Source organism: Magnolia sinica, chromosome 10 (genome assembly GCF_029962835.1).
Source record: "Magnolia sinica isolate HGM2019 chromosome 10, MsV1, whole genome shotgun sequence".
In the NCBI taxonomy this organism is placed as follows: domain Eukaryota; kingdom Viridiplantae; phylum Streptophyta; class Magnoliopsida; order Magnoliales; family Magnoliaceae; genus Magnolia; species Magnolia sinica.
The window spans coordinates 236,187-261,979 of record NC_080582.1 but is presented as its reverse complement, the minus strand read 5'-3'; the positions used below and the strand labels follow the sequence as shown (position 1 = coordinate 261,979).

The 25,793-nt window shown below is 38.1% G+C and overlaps 1 protein-coding gene across 1 annotated transcript; it reads right to left on the bottom strand.

Moving 5' to 3' along the window:
• Positions 1-3,799: 3,799 nt before the first annotated feature.
• Positions 3,800-22,189, bottom strand: LOC131257662 (MLO-like protein 13). Its single transcript, XM_058258436.1, has 14 exons — positions 21,902-22,189; positions 21,696-21,753; positions 15,356-15,582; positions 9,161-9,277; positions 8,943-9,027; positions 8,722-8,834; positions 5,901-5,975; positions 5,696-5,784; positions 5,540-5,595; positions 5,330-5,370; positions 4,882-5,100; positions 4,738-4,805; positions 4,523-4,583; positions 3,800-4,405 (listed from the first exon to the last, which is right to left on the bottom strand). Exons 1-14 carry the CDS (start codon positions 22,016-22,018, stop codon positions 4,142-4,144), a joined length of 1,590 nt encoding a protein of 529 aa, XP_058114419.1. The 5' UTR covers positions 22,019-22,189; the 3' UTR covers positions 3,800-4,141.
• Positions 22,190-25,793: the final 3,604 nt, after the last annotated feature.

Genomic DNA, 25,793 nt, shown 5'->3' with positions numbered 1-25,793 from the left:
GGTTAGGCTGGTGCCTTTTTGCAGTTCCCTACTTAATTTGGGAATTTGGGATGAACAAAATGTGAGAGGATCTTTCCAGAGGTCAAAAAACCAGTTGATGTGGTTGTAATTGAAAATGTTAAGCCTTCTTATTAGACGGTTCCTACTTAAAAGGAGTTTCATGGACTGTCCACAGCAAACTTGATGATTGATGGGGTTGCAGTTATCAGTAGCGGATCACCTAAGGGCAAGAGATGCTACATTGGAAGTGTCCTCTGAGTGGTTGTTGGAACTTGGAAGCTTAATGCCGATGATTCGTTGTGTAGTTACCCTGGCCAATCTGGAGTGCAGGATGTTACAGGAGATGGCAAGGGAGCCACTTGGAAGATCTTCTCTGGTATGGTGTGTTGGGACAATTGATGGGTTAAGAAAAACATGGGGTGGATTACTTGCAGGAATTAGAGCCTTATCACCATGTCAAACGAACGTTGCCAATATCAATATACTTGTGCTCCTAAATGGAGTCAATTTTTGTCTTTGGGTGATGACCACAACAGGTTTTAATGAGTCAATATTATTGCTGTTTTAAGGGAAGATAACATTTATCGTGACTATACCTGGGTTTTTTTATGTTGTTTGGGGGACCTTGCATTCTCAACGCAGTGAAAAGCTGGGCACTGATATCAGATTACTCAAGTAGCCTAAGGTTTATGTTGTGTAGTTCATTTTACTGACTGACCGATATTAAGATTTCAGAGATGGATTTGTTGTGCACTGGTAATAAAAGAGTATGCTCTGTTTCTTCAAATATGGTTGCTGGATCTGTTGGGTATTGTTTTATTGTATCCCGAGTGATTGAAGGCTACATCATCTCTCAATGAAAATGGAAAAGAAAAGGAGAGAGAATTGGAGAACAATCGGAAAACTTGTAATTTCTACACAAACCAAAAGAATAGCTGACCAGAAAATGAACTGTAGGCGAAGATGTCAAAACAAAATGCTGAAAAATAGCCTAAAAGCACACTCTTGCCAGAAAACAAAGAAGTGAAAATAGCATCACAGACGAGTGCCCCCTCCAAGCGAAAAGAAGCTGCATTATGGAGCTGCTATGAATGTTGCAGTTGGGTATCATCCACTGAGCATCTGTTGCTATGGATGTTGTAGTTGGGTATCATCTGTCGATCATCCGATGCTATGGATGTTGTAGTCGGGTATCATGCGTCGATCATCTGTTGCTATGGATATTGTATGTGGGCTTCATTTTCAAACGAAGAGAGTATCCTACATAAACAACACTAGAGAACAAGTACTGCTAAACTAGATGGTCAACAAACAAACTGTTTGGAGGGATTATGTGAGGCCACTGGGGAAAGATCCAAAGCTTCCTAAATAAAACCCAATGGATTTATTCTTCATTCATTGCAGCTACACACTATCACATGCAAACTGTTTAACTCACGCCGAGCTAGCTATCTTTGCGTGCGTAGATACTGCACCTGGCTATCTTAGACGTATGTTCCAGAATTTGGTGCTGCACTGCTATGGCATATGAAGTTATGTGAGAAGCAATGTGATCAGGGACTCATGAAAATGAGGATGAACAGTTGAAGCACGAGAGGATGCATCCAAGTTAGTTGTTTGTGTATGCAGGCTGTGCTACAAATGTGGATTGAAATTTTGTAATGTTATCATAGTCTATAGATAACTTCCATAATTTCATTGCACGTCCTGCATGAAAAATGCAAAGGCAACCAATTTTCCAACATGTTATATTTTATTTTACCAAAAACCCAAAAACATGCTAGGAAATTCAAGGCACGGTCCATCCTTCGAACATGTCACTGGTAACTTCTGCACGTGGCCCATTTTGACCTTCAGTACGTTTTCCTTCTCAAATTATTCATGACATGCAATTCATTTGAGAACGACATGGGATCTATTTGTTTGCCACAAATTAGTTAATAATTTAAAGAAAAAGGAAAAAGAAAAGCAAATGAGATCGTCTGTAAGAAAGAATTTCTAAGCTTCCCCGAATTATTCCCAAAACTTTTCCTAATTGCATTTAATTTTCTCAATGAATTATTCAGCATCGCTTGATGTGAATATTTAATGTAAGGTAAGGGAGGCTTGAAGTCCTGATCAATCCCTCATGGGGATGCGCTTCTACCAGCTCACTGCAAATTGTATGCTATGCTCTATCTACAAATGGGCACACAGTAGTCTGGAGCATGCTTTAATATTGCAGATCGATGCACTTCAGTTGAAGGACCCAAAGTGGCAAAGCCTTGGGTAAAAAATAGCACTTGGCACGGTTATTGCACTAAAATAATTTTTGTGGTTATTTTAGGAACCATATGAATGATAGAGAAACTCTCCGATTTATATGGCCCAAATTGTTAGGCATGATGGTCATGTGGCAAACCTTGATAGAACTACCTTAGAGGAAATATATACAGTCCTCGATGAGAAGTTATGCCCACTATCTCTTTAATAGTTCAGCGGCAGACCATGTCCCAAATATTTCCTGATTTGGATTATCCTAGTTCACCTTCCTTCTGTTGAATGTCTGTCAATAAGCATGGCATCCTCTTTTTGACCACCTATCTATTTGAACGCTACCAATTGAAAGGTTATGATTACCCTATTGAGAAGATTTTTGGGTGATGACATGTCGTCCACATACAGTGGAGAGATGATTCTGCCATGGGTCCCATCGTATAATACACTGTATATTCTTGGCTCGAGGTCCATATAATTCTCTAACTTGAAAATGGGAAACAATTGCAACATGACTTGGAAGTCTAAAAGATAGTAACACCAAATATTCAGTGTATAGCTCATCACCACCATCTATCACGATCAGATAATGGTTTAGTTTGGAAGCCACCACCTGCAACATCTAAGCTGTCGTATGGTGGGACCCATCATTATCATGACCTAGCCCATAAATCAAGCTAGTCAACTAAAATGATAGGCTTTCCATGCATAAGAACCATCAGAGAGTCTTTTATAAAGACTTCAACTGGTGAAGTCTTTCTTTTCTTTTTTATTCTTTAAATCCTAAACCCCATAAAATATTTGTTGGTTTGGCCTGCTTGATGAGTATTTGAACTGATTCTTTTAGTTTGTTCATCTATGCGAACCCGCGGAAATGAAACATGGAAAGAAACTAGACTAGGATTTTGTTGTAGGTCGAATGAACCTGATATGTAATAGCAAAGGATTGCTCTGACACAATCACAATAAATATTGGCTTTAGGAGACAATGTGGCTTATATGCTAATAAAAAAGGAGACATAGTGAGAAGGAAACTCAAGTACATGGAGCCAATCAGTGTTCGAAGTATCAATATCGCTACAAGTTTTGTTGGTCAGGGATACGGAAACAATATTGATATCACTGATAATTTCGTTGAATTGATAACCGAAAATGTGGGGAAATGGGAAAAACAGTGGAATTTTCAGTGAAACTTCAAGAGATGTTAAAATGTACATCTGAGCACATTTAGAAATTTTTTTTAAAAAAAATGCAAAAAGAATGCATACATAACAAGTTTCCATTTAATGGGTCTTAAAAACATGTGTTGTTGTTAGAAATCAGTCCAACTATCCCCTCCGGCCTATTTAACCATCCAACCTTCCATCCAAATATCCATTGATATTGCAAAATGTCAACAACACATGATATTTCACCAAGAAATCATCAACAATTGAAAAGAAAATGAAAGATTGTGGTCTCCATATCTCATATGTTGTGATATCGATAATAACGAGATATTATCAATGACAAATTGAACGTTACATACAACCATGTGCCCATGAAATAAAAATTTTGATGATATCAATACGTTGGTGATATTATTGAAATATCGTCGATACACTTATGATACGAGCATTACCTAGAATTTACATAGTAAAAAATATTGTAGATACATTAGCGATATTGATGCATTGGCAATACAGGTGACACCTAGAATTTACATAGTTGAAAATATTGATGATTACATTAGTAATATTGATACGTTGGCGATACATTGCTAATACTCGTAATTTCTTATACTACCAGTGTTATCGGTATCGCTGAGCTGGAAATAAAGAAAATATTGGAGATGTTTGGATAATATCGGAGATAATATTGCCAAGGACTCCCTAAAATGAGAAACTCAAATCTGAGGTATTTGTCTTGAATCCAAATGTTCAGTCACTGATGTTGTAATTCCTTCCAAGTCAACTGCTTGATCGGCAACATGAGCACTGTCAAATTCTTCAACAGCCATTTTTTGCATCTGGATTTCACCCTTGGATGAACCACTCCTACCAAAACGAGTCCCCAACACCGATGAAGACTTACGATCTTTGTCACCAAACCAAACTTTCACGGTTTCTCCCACGTCGCCAAATATCTCTTGCTTGAAGTTGCTACCCATCTTCATTAAAATAATAATAATAATAATGAACAAAATAAAAATCAGAAAAATAGGCACCAGCCATCTCAAACTCTACCAAATGGAGCTTTAAAAGAAGCAGGCAACGCAAACGATTACCTGGGTAACGATTGCATACAAAGGAAGGGTACTGTAGCTGCAAAGAACTTGAATAAGCACGCTGCACATGTAACCGACGGCAGCACGTTACAAGGGTCAGAAATGTAGGAATACTTAAAAGAGTAAATGGTATCTATTTTTTTTGTTGGCATTTCATGCTATTTTATCCGGCTATTACTATTCAAAAGGCAAGAGAAAAGTCCACAGAACATTACCCAATAATAAGCCTGGGAACAATGTAACCCACTTTTTCCATTATGCACGAATTAAATCCGTAGGTGCTCTGGAAATATCAAGACAAATCAGTGGACATGCACGCACCTAGCAGGTTTGCGAAATATATGCTCTGACTAACTTACAAAGATCCAGAAGAAGAATGCGATTTCGAATGCATTCTGGAATAAGATGAAATGGATTAAGTAAAGGACAATGCGAGGCTTATTAAACCAAAAGTGTTCATCGGAAAGTTTCACTGTAGCATCATCAGGAGTCGCTGCAGCATCCTTGTGCTTCTCTGCGGCCTCTTGAGCCATACGAGTTATTATGTGCTCTAGTTTCGCACCCACAAGAACTAGAAGCTGCAAATTCATCCAGTTCGTTAAAATCAGAGTTCAAACCTTGATCAAGTGCTAAAAAAAACTACCACCTCGACGAGAGAGAGAGAGAGAGAGAGAGAGAGAGAGAGAGAGAGAGAGAGAGCTAAATTTCAAAAAGAGTTGGGAGTGAAGTGACGTGCTTCTGAGTTGAGTTTCGAGTGATTAGCGTGTGCTAAGAAAACGCACTTGTTATGAAGTCCTATATACTTACAATCAAAGGAAGAAACGATAGCCAGAAATATGTGTGCCATCCTGAATAAACAAACCCAAATAGGAAGATGAGGATGGGTGCATGCATACTATATTTCCAAAGGAGCAATGTCGTATAAGCATGACAAAAATGACACTCGAGGTAGTATCTGAAGTAAAATGCATGACGAATTATTTAAATAGCATGTTTACTATCTCAAATCATGCATACCATCCACATCCACATTCAGCAACAGAAAGATAACAACGAAAAGCCACAGGTACCAGCTGCACATGAATGTTGACAATGAGTGAAGGCAAGTTTGTCCTGAAAATACAGATGCACAGGTACAACAGGAAAGGATGAACAAAGAGGGGCAAAGGGTACCTTATACCAACAACTCTCTTAAAATCATTTTCCAGTACCCGCATCATGTACTTGTGAAAATCAAAACCTGGGTTTGATCTGCAGTGTTGCTGGAACAAGAAACAATATATGCAGTAAATGTCTTAGTGAACATGGTTTCTGCAACTATAACAGGAGAGAAAAGCAATAATGGTACAACCTACCAACTCCTAAATCTAGAGCTTACCATGATAAATCCCAACCGAAGTGCAGCATAATCTGACTTGCTAACGGAGGCATAAAATTGTTTGAAGAATGACATCTAAAACCAGAAAAGAAAAGAAAAAGGCATCCAATCACATAAAGTGCCAGATATAATGTACAGAAAGCTTAATTGCTTAACCAATGTAAAACGAAAGAGTGAGCATGCTAAATACTGACTACTGATTATATCTGTTAGGGTATACAGTCATTCTTGTATGTGCATTGCAATGTATTTGAGTGTGAGAGTGCACATATTCAGTTGTCCTGTGCTGCACCATATCCATGGAGAGAGATGAAGAAAATATTCTTTTCTCCTCTCTTTTCTTCCTCTCCATGTCGTCCACATGTAATCTCTAGAGTTTAACACTATTAAACACTACATTCAATCAGATATGGATGAAGAGGGAATTTCCTCCTCAACCTTTCTAACCCATTTTCTAAAGTTGAATCAGATCCCTTCAGCTGTTGATACTCTTTTTTGTTATTTTTTTTTTTAGTTTGTCCATAAAAGATTTCACTATTATTGTCCATAAGAAATCCAACCATGCATTCACTACAACAAATAACAAACAAAGCAATAGAAAAGAGGGAATTGCATGAATGGAATCTATGCCAAGAATGGTAAACCATTTAGGCTATTTTCCTTCTTAGACTGCTGATGCAGAAATATAGGTAGAGAAAAGGATCTCCACATGGTGTATATTGACCGAGAAAGGATATGATAGGATCCCTAGAGAGAATTTGGTGGCTGTTGGGAGAGAGGAGTCGCATGAGTATATATTGCATGATTAAGGATATAAACAACAAAGTGGTAACAAATCCGAGGACCATTAGTGGAGAGACAAGTGACTTTCCAATTACTGTAGGCTTATGCTAGGAATTGGCATCAAGCACGTATGTTTTGCATTGGTTATGGATGAGTTAACGGGGCATTTAGAGGAGAAGTTCCCTTGTGTATTTGTGTATATAGCTTGCAGATGACACAGTTTTTATTGATGAGACAAGCTTGAGAGGAAACACAAAGCTAGAATTATGGAGGATGCTTTGATCTAAAGGTTTTTAAATCAATTGGACTAAAATAGTGTTTTTGGAATGCAATTTTAGTAACAGTAGGAGTAGAAATGAGGAATTAATTAAGATTGTTGGCCAAGAGACCCCAAAACGACCATTTCAAATATCTTGGGTTGATAGTTCATGAAAGCAGAGAGGTTGAGAAGGATGTTGCACACAGATTTAGAGTCGGAAGGATGAAGTGGACGTTGAATTTTTCGAAATGTAGCAGAATAAAATGAGTTTTGAAAAGTCTAGATTGATAATCCCATGTTTTTAGAAATGCAAAAACCCACGAAACAATTCCATACATGTAATTGTATACCAGATGGTGGAGAGACCTTCACGTCAGCTCTTAGGTAGGGGGTCAAGGCCAACCAAAGCCAGAGCATGTGTGAGAGGTGGCTCTCTCTCTCTCTCTCTCTCTCTCTCTCTCTCTCTCTCTCTCTCGGGATGCCCAAGGGGGCTTGGGGGTTTAGGCTCTCATATTTCAAAGGGGTAATCTCTCCCTCTGGGATAAAATCTATTTATAAGGAGAAAGCTAGAGTTTCAGGGGCGACCACTTATGGTGATTCACCACCCTACAAACTTTGGTGCACCCTATTATGACAAAAGTCTGTTTACCTGCCATTTCAATGAACCCTAACCATCCAAATCTCTTCACTTTTCATGGTCACCATCCTTAGCCAATACCCACGTCAGCCAAAGGAATTGATCAACAGATCTTAACTACTAGATGTCCATCAAGCATGAATTACAACAAATCAACAGTTAAAACTAAAAGTTAATGGTTGGACTCAAGATTAACCAATTGAAAACCTTAGAGGTGTTGGTTAGCCTTTACAACACTTGGTGAACAATCCAAACTATAAGATCAGCCCACTAATGATGTTCGGGGAAGACCAAGTGGATCCCCTGTTGAATTGCATGGACTTTGAAGACCCTCATGTATGCGCCCAGCCACACCCACTTTTTATGGACTTTGGAGTTTTATGTGATTGCTGCATACCAATCAAACCGAAGGGAAGTATTATTTTATCAGATAGTTATAAGACCAGCCATGCTTATGGGACAAAATGTTCGATAATTAAGGACCATGTTCAAAGGATGAGTGAATACGAAATGAGGATGCTAAGCTCGATAGGTGGCCAAATGAGGAAGGCTAAAATTTGAAATGAATGCATTTAAGGGAAATTTGGAGTAACACCAACTGGTAATAAGAAGAGGTAAAGTACACTAGATGCTTTATCCAAGTGCAATGAAGACCAAGAATTGCACCAGTTAGAAGGAGCTACTTGGTTCAAGTTGAAGGCTCTAAAAGGGCAAAAGTGAGGCCTAAAAGAATATGGTGGAGGTGGTACGAAAAGATTTGATGACCTATGGTTTAATTGAGGATATGGTCCTTGATAAAGCGGAATGACATAACAAGATTCGTGTAGTTGACCCCAATTTCTTGGGATAAGGATCATACGATGATGAATCTATGTCAATTCCTAGGTCAATTCAAACGTGATTCTCAAGGCACAATTTAAGCTATATTGCACCTAAGTGGAAATTGATTTCACATAATCCCAATCATTATGGTCCTCAAAATGTGATACAATTCACGATAGCCAATAATCGGGTCAGAAAAATTCAGGATTTATACTTCTTTGAAGCCCCTAGAAAATTTGGTAATATTAAGTTGAAAAAGTTCATCTTTCAAAAAGTCATTCAAATCCATGGTATATATCTATAAAAGTGGGAATACTAACCAACCAGCTCACAACAGTTGTTCTCCTCCAAAATCCCTGTGCACGCTCTACGATGAATGTATGATGATGACGACGATGAACATGAAGGGTTTGATCTGTTTCTGAAACTGCACCTGAATTTAATTCGCATATGTGAAATCAATTTCCACTTAGGTGAGTTCTATATGCACAATATCATAACAATATATAGTGAGTTAAAAAGAAAATAAACAGCCTCTTACCCTTTCCTTCCGTCGGAATGAGGCCCTTCTCATCCATTGAAATCCTATAGCGAATTGAATTCTCCCAGTGCTTCCATTGTCGTATCTAGATAAACTAGAAATTTATCAGTTTGAGGTGTATATGCATACTTGTATATATGAAAAAAAGAAAAAAGAAAAAAAAAACAGATATATACATAAAAAGTACAATACTTGTGCATCTATGATTTACAATTTACCTTTGCTCCTCCAAGAACCATCGTAGTGGCACAAAAAACAACATGGACAACTGCCAACACAAAGATAAAAATGTGCAGTTGATGTAGTGCTTCAATAGATAATAGTGGTACTTTGCCCTGAAAACAGAAAGAGTAAAATGCAAGATAAGAACTTTTTGTAATCAAAGTTGTTTATAGTTATGGCTATATGTAGAGAGTATAAAATGCAAAGGGTTCCAATTCTAAGGGATAGCATAGTCAGCCCTTTGGGTTATAGCTTCTTAAATATGAGAAACTGCACAGAGGAAACGATCAAAGTGCATATGAATAGCAATTCCTCTTCTTCTTTGAAAATAAGATTAAAGCCCTCATCCATTACACGAACAATTTCCTGTGTTTTCCTTCAAAAGAGTTGCTCGGCACTTACCTAGACAAGAAGTCTACAACACAAGTGAGTGTTTTGGCAAATGGGACGATGCATCTGATCAATATTCTATTTTCCCATTGTCTTCAGGTGCGACTACCATAGCTTCATTGCTTAACACTATCGACAATATTATTAATAATTATAATAAAGAGGGTTAAATTGAATCAATGTAGAATTTGAACATAAATATGTTCTTTATTATTACACGTTATGGCCAAGTAAACTAAAAAGACAAGTGTTTAACATCACAAAGCATTACTACATAGAAACAAATACTTACAAAATACTGAAACATGGAAACGAATCAGAAAAATAAATGCAACCTACAATTTTGTCTCATCTTCCTTCAGTCCGTCAATGTTTTAAATATCGTTATCGCGTAATGTATCGTACCCTTGGGATACGGCTACATATCGGTTATCACATGGGATATATATCAGTTGTATCGCGTAATGTATCGTTATTGTTGGGAAACATGGGAACATTGGGAAATTGGTCGAATTTTTCGAGGAAACTTCAAGGATTGTTGAAAAAGACATCAATACACACTTAGAAATCAAAACATTACAAAAAAAAGTGCACATAATAGGGGTTTCCTTTCTATGGGTTCCTAATACATGCACCGTCTAACTGAACTGATGCAAGTATATTTAAAGCCTATTCATATAATTTATAAACGTAAGAAGACATGTATGTAAACACAAATAATACATTCAAAAGAAAAAGAAGAATCACTAGATCAGGTTCCATGTTTGATTTTGTATTTGGATACAATGATTGCAACTGATTTGAGAGAAATTGAGAAATTTCGGTTCTTCCCAATTTTCTGCAACTTGCCCCATCTCCCGCCGATCTTGAAATCAAAGCTCCAAATCCATGATATTTAATGGAAAATATGAAGAATCATAGATTTGTAACCATTTGATATTGATTTAAAGTGATTTACAGCAAAAAAAAAAAATGGATCAAAAATCGAATATGCTCACCAGATCGAATAGGTGGGATATATCGGCACTATCTATGCATTTCGTATCACAGGTGGGATACAAGATATATCTTGGGATATATTAGACGATATCGTCGATATTTAAAACACTGAGTCCATAGGGTAAAATTAACTTTGAAGCCACTGATAAGCATGAAACTCTGTGACATTGCTTCTTAGGGAATTGCAAGATTCATGTACATATCAGGTTGGAGAGAATCCACTGTTATCTATATGATTCAACTAAAATCTTGGGATTGAAATATAAATTGTTGGGTTAGCAACATAGGATATACATGACAGTGGGAAGAACATCACCACTAGAAATCCTGATCAACATGATTTACTCTAGTAAGAATATAATATAATATTGGCCCCCTTTTCAAGTTGTTGCTGATTCTGTATGGTTAAGGATTCTTATTTACATCATCAATTCAAAATTATGAGGGATAAGTCCTGGCCCTATCCATATATATCATGGGAATGTGTTGGATTTTGTTCAAGGTCACAATAAGCAATCTTCGTATAATTTAAACAGATTGGAAAAACTGTACTTTGTATTGTGCATCCAGTTGATGCTATCAGAGAACCTATCTTTATTATATTTGGTTGTGGGCATCATTTAAAATCTCAAAACCAAAGCATGCACAGTGGCTCTTGAATTGACATGTAACAATTTGTGTCAGGCAAACCACGTGGCATATCATCCATTATTGTGAAAATTCCCCATGTATTGTTGGAGCAGTAGTAAACAAAAATATTCATATTGTAGTGTCATAGTTGAAAATCTGAAACGTACCAGATGGAAGATTAAATCACGATTAACCATTTTATCTTATGTGTTCTACAGCAATAAGGAAAAAGAAAATATACAGAAAAGTCTTGTCTCACGTATTTAGAGGAGCCTCGCAAAAATGGACTTGCTAATCACTAGAGAAAAGTGAAAAACCAGTTGTTAAAAAGGATAAGCCCATCCCAAAAAGTTAGGTGATGGTTCTACAAGCATAAAACTAAGAGAAAGGTAACTTGAAAATGTTGTTAGCAATGAATATACTCTGATATTGTCCGAAATGGCATACATTCATCATCACCGTCACCATCATCTTCATCACCATCATCATAACCATGTTCCAGATACATAGGGTTGGTTTCATGAATCTAAATTTGCAAATCCTTCTTATATAAGGACCTAATACTCGGAAAGTGCGTAAGCCTTCATACCCGTCTTCCCACGTTTATCCAATCACTCTCTTTCAGACCCTTCAACCTAATCGATGTTATCCTCCCCACCATCTCATCTTTTCATCATACATGACCAACCCATCACAAGCTCCTCTTAATCACTTTTATCTCTTGTTGGAACTACTACTGAGATGCTTTGGATGACCTCATTCTTAATTCTATCCTTCCTAGCATCCCCACTCATCCATCTTAACATCCTCATCTATACAACACTTGAAGGTTGCCTTCTAATTGCCCAAAATTTTGTTGCATATAGACAACAAGCAGAATGGCTATCTTGTAAAATGTTCCTTGAGTTTCATAGGCATGCAAAGATCATAGAAAACTACCCTCTCATATTTTCATTAAACATGAACGACCAATCTCATTATGCTCTCCATCATTTTATCTCTACAACTAAGCTGCTTGAGATGACCTCATTCTTAATTCTATCCTTCCTAGCCTCCCCACATATTCATACTAAAATCCTCACCTCTATAACCCTAAATCTCTTCTCAGGTTGCCTTCTAACGGCCCAACATTCTGCCGCATCTGGCATAACTGGCTGCACTGGTATCTATGGTCAGAGAGGTTCACCAGGTAAAACTTTTCGTCCTTGCATGTTGATTGCTTTGTCCTTCTCACGAGGAAAAAGCAATCAATTTATGAGAACTATAGTGAGCTCTTGAAAGTCACCTCACGCAACCCCTCCTTTTTAGTAAGCATTTACGATGGTCAAGTCATATGTGGTGGCAAACTTAAGGATCGCTTCCTCCGATACGTTACTTTTCGATAATCTGTATCCCCCATGTACTCTCTCACACATTCTACCATCCTTCCTACATGGTCAATTAAGTTGTTGCCTATAAATAACCATTCTCAGTCTGGCAATCCTTGCATTAGCTCATACATCACCACCGAAAACTACTGTTTAGGGCCTCTTTGGATTGGGAAATACCACAGAGATTTAATGGATAAGTGCCATCATTACAATTTTACTATCATAGAAATCTTGAATCCAAACAGGCACATTAGTGTATAAATTTGATGATTTGACATCAAAGTAATATAAAAGTGCCATCTACGATTTTACTGCCCGTAAACCAAACACTACAATCCTCAGTCAAATGCGGATGTTTTCATAGGTAAAGGTATGTGTAATCATTGCACTTCTCCATTACATTACAGTGGTAATCCTCAATCCAAACAGGCCCTTGATACTTCCCTGGTGTTCTACCTGAGGTAAATATGCACTAACAATGTCATCCCTTCACCTAAAACTGGCGCAACTTCTTATATAGTTTTATGATTGCGATTATATAGTTTTGCGACAACGTTGAATGGGATTTCATCGACTACTTGATGAATAGGATGGGATGTCGTGAGAAGTGGAGAAAGTGGATTCAACTTTGTATCTGTTCGGTGGTCTACTATGTACTCGTGAATGGCACCCCTAAAGGTTTTTTCAAGCCTTTTAAAGGTTTGTGCCAAAGTGACCCTATTTCTCCCTTCCTATTCCTCTTAGTGGCAGAAGCTTTTAGTCGGATTCTTGCTAGGGGCCAAGACACCAATCTTATTAGTGGGTTTCGAGTCTCCAATCTGATTATGCCAGTTCCCACTTTCAATTTGTAGGTGACACCATCATTTTTTTATTTGAATCAAGCCACTATATTAATTTTAGTACGCCCACACAGACTACATGTGACAGAAAACAAACCGAGTGCCAACGGATAGAAAACTGACGTGGGCCACCCCACAGAAAACAACATGGATGGAACACCTACCATTGGAAACTTTCTGGGGGCACAGAAGTCTTGATTCTGGATGATATTTGTGCCTATAGTTTATCCGTATTAATAATATTATGAACGGTTAGTCTTTATAGAAATTCACAATGGCTTCGAAACTTGTCCTTGTCAACTAAGTATAGAATCATTCACTTTCATGCTATGAATCCGGTGGCACTAGCAATACCGTGAAAGAACTTGATGTTTTTATCCCCTTTTTTCAACCAAGCTGCTCTTGAACATTGCTTCCATTTGATCTCATCCTCATTTAGTCGCTTGTTATATTCACCCATGACCCATAAGTGTCTCCCTAGACAACCTCTCTTCTTCTGACAGCCCCCCACCTTCCTCTTTGATGTCAAATGACTGGATTTCCCACAAGATCTCATCCGACTCCTCCCTTTTATCCCATACGTCTATCCCTGGAGCCATAATTTTCCTTTTTAGCATTCTATTTGGGCTCTTACCTTGGTAGCTCATTGTACAGGGTAGTTGATGTAGTGTCCACATAGCATCCACCCCACTGCATTATGTCACATCCGAAAGGAATCATAAATGAACTCGAGCAAATTTGGTACTACCTCTTACAAGTTGGAACTAGTTAACACCCATGAGGGAGATTCATAATCCATTTATAAAGTGGGTCCACATATTTACATTACCGACCTAGAATTAGGAGTTTTGGAAATGTTGTGATGGATGATACATAGGTGCACATGAAAATTTTAGAAGTGGCAATGTTTTGGCTCAAATAATCTGTTCAGGTCACGGTACCCACTCTAGATGGTCTATAAAACAAAGTCCATATTGGAACGATGCCCTAATTACTGGATTAACTGATATCTAATACATAGTCAGGGTATCAAATTACTCCATTTTTTGTTGTCATTGTAAGGGGAAGGGCCTTTCCGTCATTAAAAAAAAAAAAAAAAAAAGGCATCTCAACTAGCATTCCTTGGAGCAATCTATTGGAAGGTACCGGAATGTAAAGAGGTATCTTGGCGGAGGTAATTAAATTAGGTATGGGATTTAATTTCCCACCTAACGAGGTACTACTTTATAACATCACATTGTATATTATGGATCCACATGCATAGCACTATGTTATATGCATGCTATTGTGTAAATCAAAGTATAAATCTCTAGCTTGTAAATATAAAACTACCTAACGACTTTATCAATACTAAAGAATAGAAAAATAATTTTGGTTCGGTAAAAATCGCAATCCAAATCACAAATAACCAATAATGACCAATAATCCAGGTTACTTGATTCAAAACAGAAAAAAATAAGGGGCTTGGGAATTCAAGTAGCATTGCCCACGAGTGGATTCTTAAGCCCAAGCCTAACACGGCCCACTTATAAAAAACATTTTAATGACAAGGCTAAAGGTTCAAATGCGAGACAATCAGCAATGTTTCACACATCTCTACCATTAAAACAAGCACACTATTACTGTAGGTGAGGTTGGTCCGTAGTCAACCCAACCTCGACCCACTTAAACTCTGCCCAAGCTCGACACATTTAGTTCCAAAACCTAATAAACTCTACCCAATCCCCGCTTTTAAGCAGGTCAGGTTGGTTAGCCCATGAGTTGCCAGCCCTATGACCCACCCTTGCTGAAAGAATTTAATTGATATACCTGCCCAGTGCAAAATTGTATGAAGCCTGGTTTTCATCACCAAGCTTGTTTCTCTATTGTTTGGAACCTTTTTTTTCCTAATCTCCACTATCAGCACAACTACTGCTTGCATAACAGAAAAAGGAAGAAGTAACTGAAATGTTTTGAGATTTACCTGCTTTGTGCAATTATCAGAACTAGTGTCCCCAGACAAAAGCCGTCGCCGGTTCCATGTAAGTCCAGCAGAGGAATCATGATAATGGGTCTCTTGTCCAGAAGCAGAGGCGACATTTCTCTTGCATGGAAGCATGTGATGAGAAAAGTTCGTTGGGATGCATATGTGGCTGATCAGACCTTGAAGGACAGTTAATAGAAGAGAAATAAAGCCGAGAAGCATCAACTCTGCATGTAGACATTTTGGTCAACCAGTTAAAGATAGCCATGATGCCAATGAAATTGATAAATGAAATAAAAACTAGTCCGCAAATACAGGAATCTTTTGACAACAAGAGGAATAATTTGCAATGACCTCTTCATTTATGTAAATACTAGAGAAGGGTGTTATTCAGCTCAATTGGTTCTGTTCTTCATAATGAATTAATTAAAAAACAAATGCAAAGAAACGAGCATTTTCTCATCCCCAACGAATGTTCAAAAGCCAGGATTATACTAAGAAATTGTTGGGTTTTTTCAAAATAAGAAGAAAATGAATTTTTATTTTTGGGAGTGATTGTTGGTGTGAATGGTGATGCCTCTTGGTGAATGGAGCATCTTTTGAATTTGAAATGGAGGGATGCCATTGTTGGAAAGACACCACCATTGATGAAAAGACACCATGGAAGAAGATGTCTTTTCATGAAAAGGGCCTTAAGCATCTCTTGTGATTCTATATAAACCCATCTTTGGGTCAATCCGAATTCACAATTTCCAACAATCTCTTCTCCATCTTCTTCTTCTTCTCCATTTTCGTTTTTGGATGTTCTTTGGAAAAATACAGTTTTCAGGCGCTAAACTACAAATAGTTTTTCAAGCAGTAAATTGCAAACGGTTTTCAAGGGGTAAATTGTAACAGCACAGAAGTCAGGGTTGTACGCTGTAAAAGTGTGTTCGGGGTGCGGTTTTTTAGGTTTTGCAGGCCGAAACCCACATTTCTCCGGTCATGGAAAAGAGGCTTATTGTATCCTGGAGGTGGATTTGTTGTAACCCTCTTGCAAATTGGTTTAATCACCAGTAGGGTGTGAATATCGCCTTAAAGATAGCGACATCGTAACGCGCCTTAAGCCTATCTTTAAGTGATTCATTTTCTATTTTTCCGCCTCAACAATAACATTTTTAAGGCGATAGTATGCCCTTTTCTATGGGTCATCCTGACTTTGTTCGAATTACGCCGTTCGACGGCTCAAATTTTCTTCGATGGCAATCGAGGGTCCATCTCTTCCTCACATCACTCAAGTTGGATCACGTGCTCACTCAAGATCCTCCTTCACCACCATCTGACAATGATACGTTAGAACAAATTCAAAAGAGACAAAGTTGGGAGCGTAACGACTACCTATGCAAAGGTCATATCTTCAACGCTCTTTCTGATTCGTTATACGCTATTTACCGTCAAAAGAAGACTGCTAAGGATTTGTGGCAAGCGTTGCTCACCAAATACACATCAGAGGACGAAGGCAACAAAAAATTCCTTGTAAGTCAGTTTTTAGAATTCAAAATGTTGGATGAAAAACCTATCCTTGATCAAGTACATAAGTTACAGGTCATCATCCAACAGATTATTGCCGATGGCACTAATCTCGACGAATCCTTCTAAGTATCCACCATTATTGCTAAACTTCCACCTAAATGGAAGAAAAAAGAGAAAATGTCCTTGGAGGACCTCCTAATGTTTCTTCGAATAGAAGAAGAATCAAGGCTCCGTGACAAAAATGAAGAACAACAGGAGGCCTTAAGTAATGCTAATATAGTCGAGAATAGTGTGAATCGGGAATTAGAGAAGCCATCTTTCAAGAAAGATAATAGGCTCAAACCTAAAAATCAAGCGTTAAAAAAGAACACATCCAAGAAGGGTTCATGCTTCTTTTGCAAAATCCTAAAGACTGCCGAAAATACAAAAAGAAAATGCAAGAAAAGAAACGGCAAGTCAATATGACGGAAGACATGAATTTGGCAACTGTCGTATCTGAAGTTAGTATGGTAAATGAGGATATTGAATGGTAAGTAGATTCTGGCGCTATCAGACATGTTTGTAGAAATTACAACATGTTCAATTCCTACGAATTATTGAGGGATAATCAAGAACTATATATGGGGAATGCCTCCACATGCAAGGTTGTAGGAAAAGGGAAGGTATGTCTTAATCTAACTTCTGCAAAAGTCCTAACTCTGAATGATGTGTTGCACGTACCGGATATTAGAAGGAATCTTATATCAACTAGTCTACTGACTAAGTTTGGATTCAGACTCCTATTTAAATCCGATAAATTGATTATGTCTAAAAATGGGGTATATATAGGGAAAGGCTAAGTATCCAATGGAATCTTCAAATTGAACCTCATAAATGAAAATTCTTCTTCAGTTTATATGCTTGATTCATATGATGTTTGGCATGCTAGATTAGGACATATTAGTTATTGTAGTATGGATAATATGTGTAATCTAAATCTAATTCCTAAGTATACAAAACCTAATGACAAATGTAGTATTTGTGTACAATCCAAAATAACTAGAAAACCGTTTCCAAGGGTGGAAAGAGAATCACAACTCCTAGACCTAGTTCATAGTAACATATGTGAAATGAGTGGTTTAATAATAAGAGGGGGAAAGAGGTACTTCATAACCTTTATAGATGATTTCTCCCGTTATACCTTAGTATACCTATTGAAGAATAAAGATGAGGCACTACAAAAATTCAAGATATACAAGGTAGAAGTTGAGAACCAACTAGACCAAAGGATTAAAATTCTAAGGTCGGACAGGGGAGGAGAATATCTATCCCTAGAATTCTCGGAGTTTTGCAAAACTCATGGTATAATTCACCAAATTATAGCTCCCTATTTACCCCAACAAAATGGGATAGCAGAACGGAAAAACAGGTCTCTCATAGACATGGTAAACTCTATGCTCAATAATACGGGTTTAAGTTCAGGATTTTGGGGAGAAGCCCTATTGACTGCCTGTCATATCTTTAATAGGATACTTTACTATAAGACTTGTACGACTCCATATGAATTATAGAAGAATAAAATTCCTAACATCTCATACTTCAAGGTATGGGGTTGTAGAGCATTAGTTATGCTTACTGATCTTAGAAGGCCCAAGATAGGGTTGAGATCTTTTGAGTGTATTTTCATAAGATATGCACAAAATAATAAGGCTTATAGGTTTCTAGTTGTAGAATCTAATCATGCGATCCTGATAAACACTATAATAGAATCTAGAGATGCCGAGTTTTATGAAAACCCATTCTCTTCTGTAAATAGAAAAGAGACAAGACCTTAAGATCCTAGTACAAGCAGTAGTTCTCAAATACATGATCAAGATATCATAGTCTTGATAAAGAGGACATAGAACCTAGAAGGACCAAAAGGATTAGAAAAGGTACATCTTTCAGACCCGACTTCTACCTTTTGCTAATAGAAGGGGATAAAGATAACATAACAAAGGAAACCATATTAGTTTGTAACATAGAAAATGATCCAATAACAATAGATGATGCTCTTAGATCTCAGGATACTTCCTTTTGGAAGGAAGCTATAAACGATGAGATGGATTCTATATTGCTAAATGAAACATGGAAACTCGTGGATTTGCCCACAGGATCAAAACCAATAAACTGTAAATAGATTTTCAAAAGAAAATTAAGATCAGATGGAACTATTAGTGGCTGGAGGATTTATACAAAAAGAAGGTATTGATTTTTTCGATACTTATACTCCAGTAGAAAGGATATCAACTATCCGAGTTTTAATTGCTCTAGCATCCATTCATAACTAATCTTTGGTGCATGTTTAGAAGTTATAAATAACACTAAAAGATTCTTATCATCTAGTTTTATATGGAACAACTAGATATGGGTGAAGCTAATGTGATTTTAGGTATCAAGCTATTAAAAAACAATGATGGTATAACTCTATCTCAATCACATTATATTGAAAAGATACTTAAAAAGTTCGATCACTATGATAAGAACCCAGTTTCTACTCCTTTTGATTCTAATATCAAGTTAATTAAAAATGAAGGTTGTAGTATATCTCAGTTAGAGTATTCCAAGGTGATTGACAGTCTTATGTATGCTATGATTTCTACTCGACCTGATATTGCTTTTGCAGTAGGTAAATTGAGTAGGTTTACAAGTAATCCAAGTTTAGATCATTGGAATGTTGTTTCTAGAGTACTCAGATACTTGAGAAAAACTATTAACTATAGTTTACATTTTTCTGGTTACCCTAGTGTACTTGAAGGGTATAGTGATGCAAGTTGGGTCAGTGATTGTAATGAATCAAAGTCTACCAGTGGATGGATTTTTACACTTGGAGGAGCTGTCATTTCTTGGGGATCCAAGAAGCAAACTTGCATATCTCACTCTACCATGGAATCTGAATTCATAGTTTTGATAGCTATTAGTAAAGAGGTAGAATGGTTAAGAAATCTGTTATTAGAAATACCATTATTGGTAAGGCCTTTACCACCGATCTCCATCTACTATGATAGTGAAGCGACACTATCAAAGGTATATAACAAGACTTATAATGGAAAATCCAGACATATCAGTCTAAGCCATAGTTTTGTGCGGCAACTACTTGGTGACGGTGTTATAACAATACAATATGTACGATCTATCCAGAATCTAGCGGACCCGTTCACCAGGAGACTGGCAAAGGATGTTGTCAGTAGAACATCAAGAGGAATGAGACTTAAGCCAATTTTACATACACTGGATGAGGGAAACCCAACCTAAGTTAATAGGTTCAATGGGCAAAGTACCTCACAGGAAGTGACTGAAGCAGCACTATACGTTTTCTATTTGTCTCATTCCTGGATGTATGTATAGTGTTGGGTACCTATAATGATAAAAAGGAGGATGAGTTGCTGCTCTTAATGAGTTCTTTCAAGGGTGCTATAGTTACATGGGCATTCATAAGGACTCACCTATATGAGTATTGGAAATGGGGCCGCTTCCTAATATTCGAGAGTTTTTGGCTACTCTCATGAACTCATGAATCCATGACAGAGCACAAGGCCGTTAATGTGCTATAATTTTAGAACACATGACAATTGAAATATATGTGTGTGTAACATGTCCGGTTGTGTCATATAGAATACTTAGTTCAAGACCATAGTCACTAAGGATTCTGATTCAACTTTGATTTGTTTACACTAAGTGAAGGTTCAAGTCCATAAGACACCTTCTCCTATGCACATATTTTCCTTACATACCCTGACCTCTATATTTTGAAAAATAGTGGGGGATTGTTGGGTTTTTTCAAAATAAGAAGAAAATGAATTTTTATTTTGGGAGTGATTGTTGGTGTGAATGGTGATGCCTCTTGGTGAAGGAAGCATCTTTTGAATTTGAAATAGAGGGATGCCATTGTTGGAAAGACACCACCATTGATGAAACGATACCATGGAAGAAGATGTATTTTCATGAAAAGGGCCTTAAGCATCTCTTGTGATTCTATATAAACCCATCTTTGGGTTAATCCGAATTCACAATTTCCAACAATCTCTTCTCCATCTTCTTCTTCTTCTTCTTCTCCATTTTCGTTTTTGGAAAAATACAGTTTTCAAGCGCTAAACTGCAAATAGTTTTTCAGGCAGTAAATGGCAAATAGTTTTTAGGGGGTAAATTGTAACAGCACAGAAGTCAGGGTTGTACGCTGTAAAAGTATGTTCGGGGTGCGGTTTTTTCGGTTTTGTAGGCCGAAACCCACATTTCTCCAGTCTTGGAGAAGAGGCTTATTGTATCGTGGAGGCGGATTTGCTATAACCCTCTTGCAAATTGGTTTAATCACCAGTAGGGTGCGAATATCGCCTTAAAGATAGCGACATCATAAGGTGCCTTAAGCCTATCTTTAAGTGATTCATTTTCTATTTTTCCGCCTCAACAATAACAGAAATCAGTTGCTCAAATTTTCTGACTTGTGCTCAACTGCATAAAATAGCCAACTCAATAAAAGGTTTGATGGTCTGTTTATTTATTTGTTAATCTTCAATAAAATCAACATTCATAAAAAAAAAAAATTTTAAATGGCATGCCCATACTTTTTACAAAACAAGAGATTGGCCCAGCCAAACCAATTTGAGAAGATGGAATTTTAATCAAACATATTCCTGACATGGTCCACCCACTGTTGGGTACAAAACATCTAATGAAGATAATGTGGAGATAGCCATTTAAGTGGTAATTAATATGATAACAAGATGTTGAGAAGGAACCAGTTACACATTAAAACTAAAGAAAGAAAAAGAAGGCAGAAGATAGGTGGATGGGGTAAGTGACAAGTGCAAACCTTCTTTTAGCTTCTCCAGGGCCTCAAAAAGTGCATACTGTTTCTTATGTTTCAACCACTGAAAGGAAAGCCAAGAAACAACAAATACAAAAACAGAAACAGATGTTTTTTTACAGAGGAATTAAAAAAATAAAATAAAATAAGAAATTGCAGAGAGAGAGAGAGAGAGAGAGAGAGAGAGAGAGAGAGAGAGAGAGAGAGAGAACCTTTCCCAAGTAGTGAAGTAAGCGTTCGACAATGAGAGAGATGATGACGATGACGGAGCAGACGAGGGCAACTATCCAGGTGGGAGTATACTCGAGAGAGTCGGATTCCTCCGCCATTGAAGAAGAGTCCGTTTAGGAAAGGAAGGGGAAGAGATATATAAGAGAAACGAAAAACAAAAGGGGTGGTGAGAAAGAGGAAGAGGAACAAGCAAGGAATAAGAAGAAGAAGAGGGAATCCATCCATCCCTTTCTTGGAGGAGAGAAAAAAAAAAGAAGACGAAGAAAGAAAAAGGAAAAAAAAAGGGGGAGGGGAAAGAGAGAGAGGGAGGATTTGAGCATGTGCGTGTCTGTATGCATTCCATGTTTTCTGTTTGGAGGTAAAGAATACCAACTGCCGATTTCGGTTGGATTAGACGGATTTATTATTAAAGAGGACGAAATTCTTGCTATCAATATCCGAGAGAGTCTCGATCAAAGGTGCGCGGGAAAACATCACGTATCCCGATCCGCATGGGACGCAGATTAGCACTCGCTACGAAAGTGACGTCACCAATTTCTGTGGGCCCCACCATGATGTATGTTTTGTATCCACACCGTCCATCCATTTGGAGAGATCATTTTAGGAGAAAGATCCAAAGAGTGATTTAGATTCAGAGCAGCAGTGGACCCCACTGCTGTTTTGTGTTTTCAGTGGGGAGAGTGACGCCCACCGTTAAAAACTTCTAAGGTCCACCATGATGTTTGTTTGAGATCCATCCTGTTCTTAAGTTCACTCTTCCCGCTGTTTTTTGTGGTGGGGTCCACTGGAGCTTCGGATCCGAATTATTCTTTGAATCATGCCTTATAATTATCTCTCCAAATGGATGAACGGTGTGGATACAAAACATACATCATGGTGGCCTACCTAACTTGGTGACGTCACTAAAGTGGCGAGGCTCGCTACTCAACCTGTCAGTAGCCAATCCGCGTCCATCCGCATGACGGTCCTGTCAGGCGCTATGTGTGGCGACTGATATACATGTTTTATCCATGCCGTCCGTCCATTTTGAAATATCATTTTAGGGCATGAGACCAAAAAGAGAGCAGATCAAAGGCTCAAGTGGACCATATCACAAGAAGCAGTGGGGATTGAAAGCCTACCGTTGAAAACTTCCTCGGACCAAGATAGCTTTAGATCATGCTGATATTTATATTTTCCATATTTTCATGTGACCATATGAAAAGGTTGAATGAAAAATAAAAATTATGGTGAGCCCTAGGAAATTTTCAACAGTAAGAGTTCAAACCTCACTGCTAATCGTGGTGTGGACATGGTTAGGCAGAATTCAACTCAATCGAATGAATCCAATCCCATCCGACAACCCGAGTCGATCTAAACCAAAGGTCAAGATCAGGTTTGATCGAGTAGGCCCACTTAGATTCGATCATACATTGACTCGAATTCGGATTAGTGGCCAATCCGGATCGATCCAATTCGGAATCCGATCTGTCTGGATCCGATTGGATCCGATCATTTGATCCGTACAATATTCATTCAATGTTGTTTCCTGTAATGTTGTCCACTTTAGATTGGGATATACCTTAGTTTTGTTTTGTACCATCAAATAATCTAGAAAAATAGATGAACGGCTTGGATGAAATAAATACATCATGGTGGGTCACACAGCACCGACACCAGCCATTGGCAGTGGCCATGCATTCCGAGCGAAAGCCTTTCGAATGAAGTTGCTGCGCAACATGCTATGTGGGGTTCACTTCAATGTATATGAGAAATTCATTCCGTCCATTTGTTTTGCGAGCTCGCGTGCCATAAAAAATAAGAAGAAAACAAAACTAAAGTAGATCACATGAGATGGAAAATTGGGGAAAGAAATTCCTACTGTTGAAACTTTCTTGGGCTCCACCTTGATGTTTATATGCAATCCAATTTGTTTATAAGGTCATTCCCAATGGGATGAAGTGAAAAAACCAAAAAGATAGCCTGATACAAAACTTTTATGCCCATATGAATGCTTCAACGGTGTTAGCTGAATTCCCACTATTTATTCTTATGTGGCCTAATTGAGTTTTATATCCATCTCATTTTTTGTGACATGTCCTAAAATGAACTCACAAAATAGATGAACAGGATGGATTTCTCATAAACATTAAATTGGGCCCACATAGCATACTTACGCAGGCCTGCCAAAGGCTTTTGCGAGAAACCCGCCTACGAAGAAAGGAAACGGATTGCAGGTGTACCACCCACAGGCTAGCTGCCGAAGCCAGCAAGTTCCGTGGTCCTGTCACGAGGAAGGTGTTATATCCAAACTCTCCGTCCATTTGACGGGCTCGTCTTAATGCTCAAAAAAATAAGAAAGATCTATAAATCAAGTGGATCACATTGCAAAAAGTAGTGGGGTTGAACGTCTAGCATTGAAACTCTTTTAGGGTCACAGTAGTTTCAGATCAATATGAAATTTGTTTTTCCTCTTCATCCATGTAATTGTGACCTTATTAACAGATTGGATGGAAAATAAACATTATGGTGGACCCTATGAATTTTTTTAAATTGAAAATCATTTTTAAAAAAAAATAAAATATAAGATTCAATCCAAACCGTACCCAACCTGATCCGACTCGGTTTCCCTGACCGAATCAGACTCGGTTCAGCTCAGGCCAATAGTGCGACGGATCGGATCAAGTCAGAGGACTCGGACTCGGTCCCGGATCGAATCGAGTTCGGGTCAGCCATTTAAAATTTCGGACCGACGTCCAACTCGACTCGATGCCCATCTTTAGGTGTGGAGCCTTCAATCTGCCTTCTTTTTCATGTTATATATTAAAATGATCAGTAAAAATAGATGGACGGTGTAGATAAAATATAAACATTATGGTGGACCCCATAGAACACTTGACAGCACTAGGGGTGTACATTGAGTCGAACCTCGGTCCTCTAGCCTGACCGGCCAGCTCAGGTCAGGCAGTTCGAGCCGAATTCGAGCCAAGTTCACCATGGCAGCATTTTCACAAACACCAACTGTATCTTCAAAACCTCAGTGTATTTGAGGCAGCAACAATGGTTTTACAAGTATTTTATCAAATACCTTCTAAGCAACATAAAAATCAAGAAAAAAAAAAGATGTTGATTTCATACACACACCTTCCTTGCCACCAGCCACACTTCTTTTGAGTCATTTCATCGAACACTTGGTGAGCAACATCAACATCAAAGTAACCAAGTCACCGGACTGGATCAAATCGAGCTGGGTTCGATCCGAGTCGAGTCGAGCTGGGGCTAGCTTGAACTCGGCTCAAACTCATTTTCGAGCTCAAAAAGTCAGCTTGACTCGGCTCGAACTCACCTTCCAACCGAGTCCAATCAAGCCTTAAGTCGAGTCGAGCGTGCTAACCGAGCTAGCTCGGTTCGTGTACACATCTAGACAGCACCGTCCATGTCTAGCTAGGTCGGTGAGGTAGAATATCCAATCCATGAAAAAGGTGGGGCACGCCATGATGATCAGCTGATGCGAAAATCAGGCCTATCTATACATTCAGCAGGACACATCATTGAAATCAATGGACAGCCAACGGTATGTACGACTCAGTGTGCTGGCCCAATGAAAAAGGCAATAGGTCACTTTCTTTCGGAAGCGGATTGTGCAAGTAACCCAGAGGAACTATGTGGGGCCCACCATGTCTTACGCACGCCTTCCATTTCTTTTACGGTCAAAGTCAACAAACAAATGCGGTTGATTAATGGTAGATATCATCTAATCTATTTGATTTGTGGGTTATGACCGCATCTAAAATGGGTCCCAAAATTTAGACTGTTTGATTAGAGTTATAGGCGTACCAAGTTTAGAATTGGAGTTGGGTGTTTGATGTGTGTACCACAATTTATTTGTTCAAG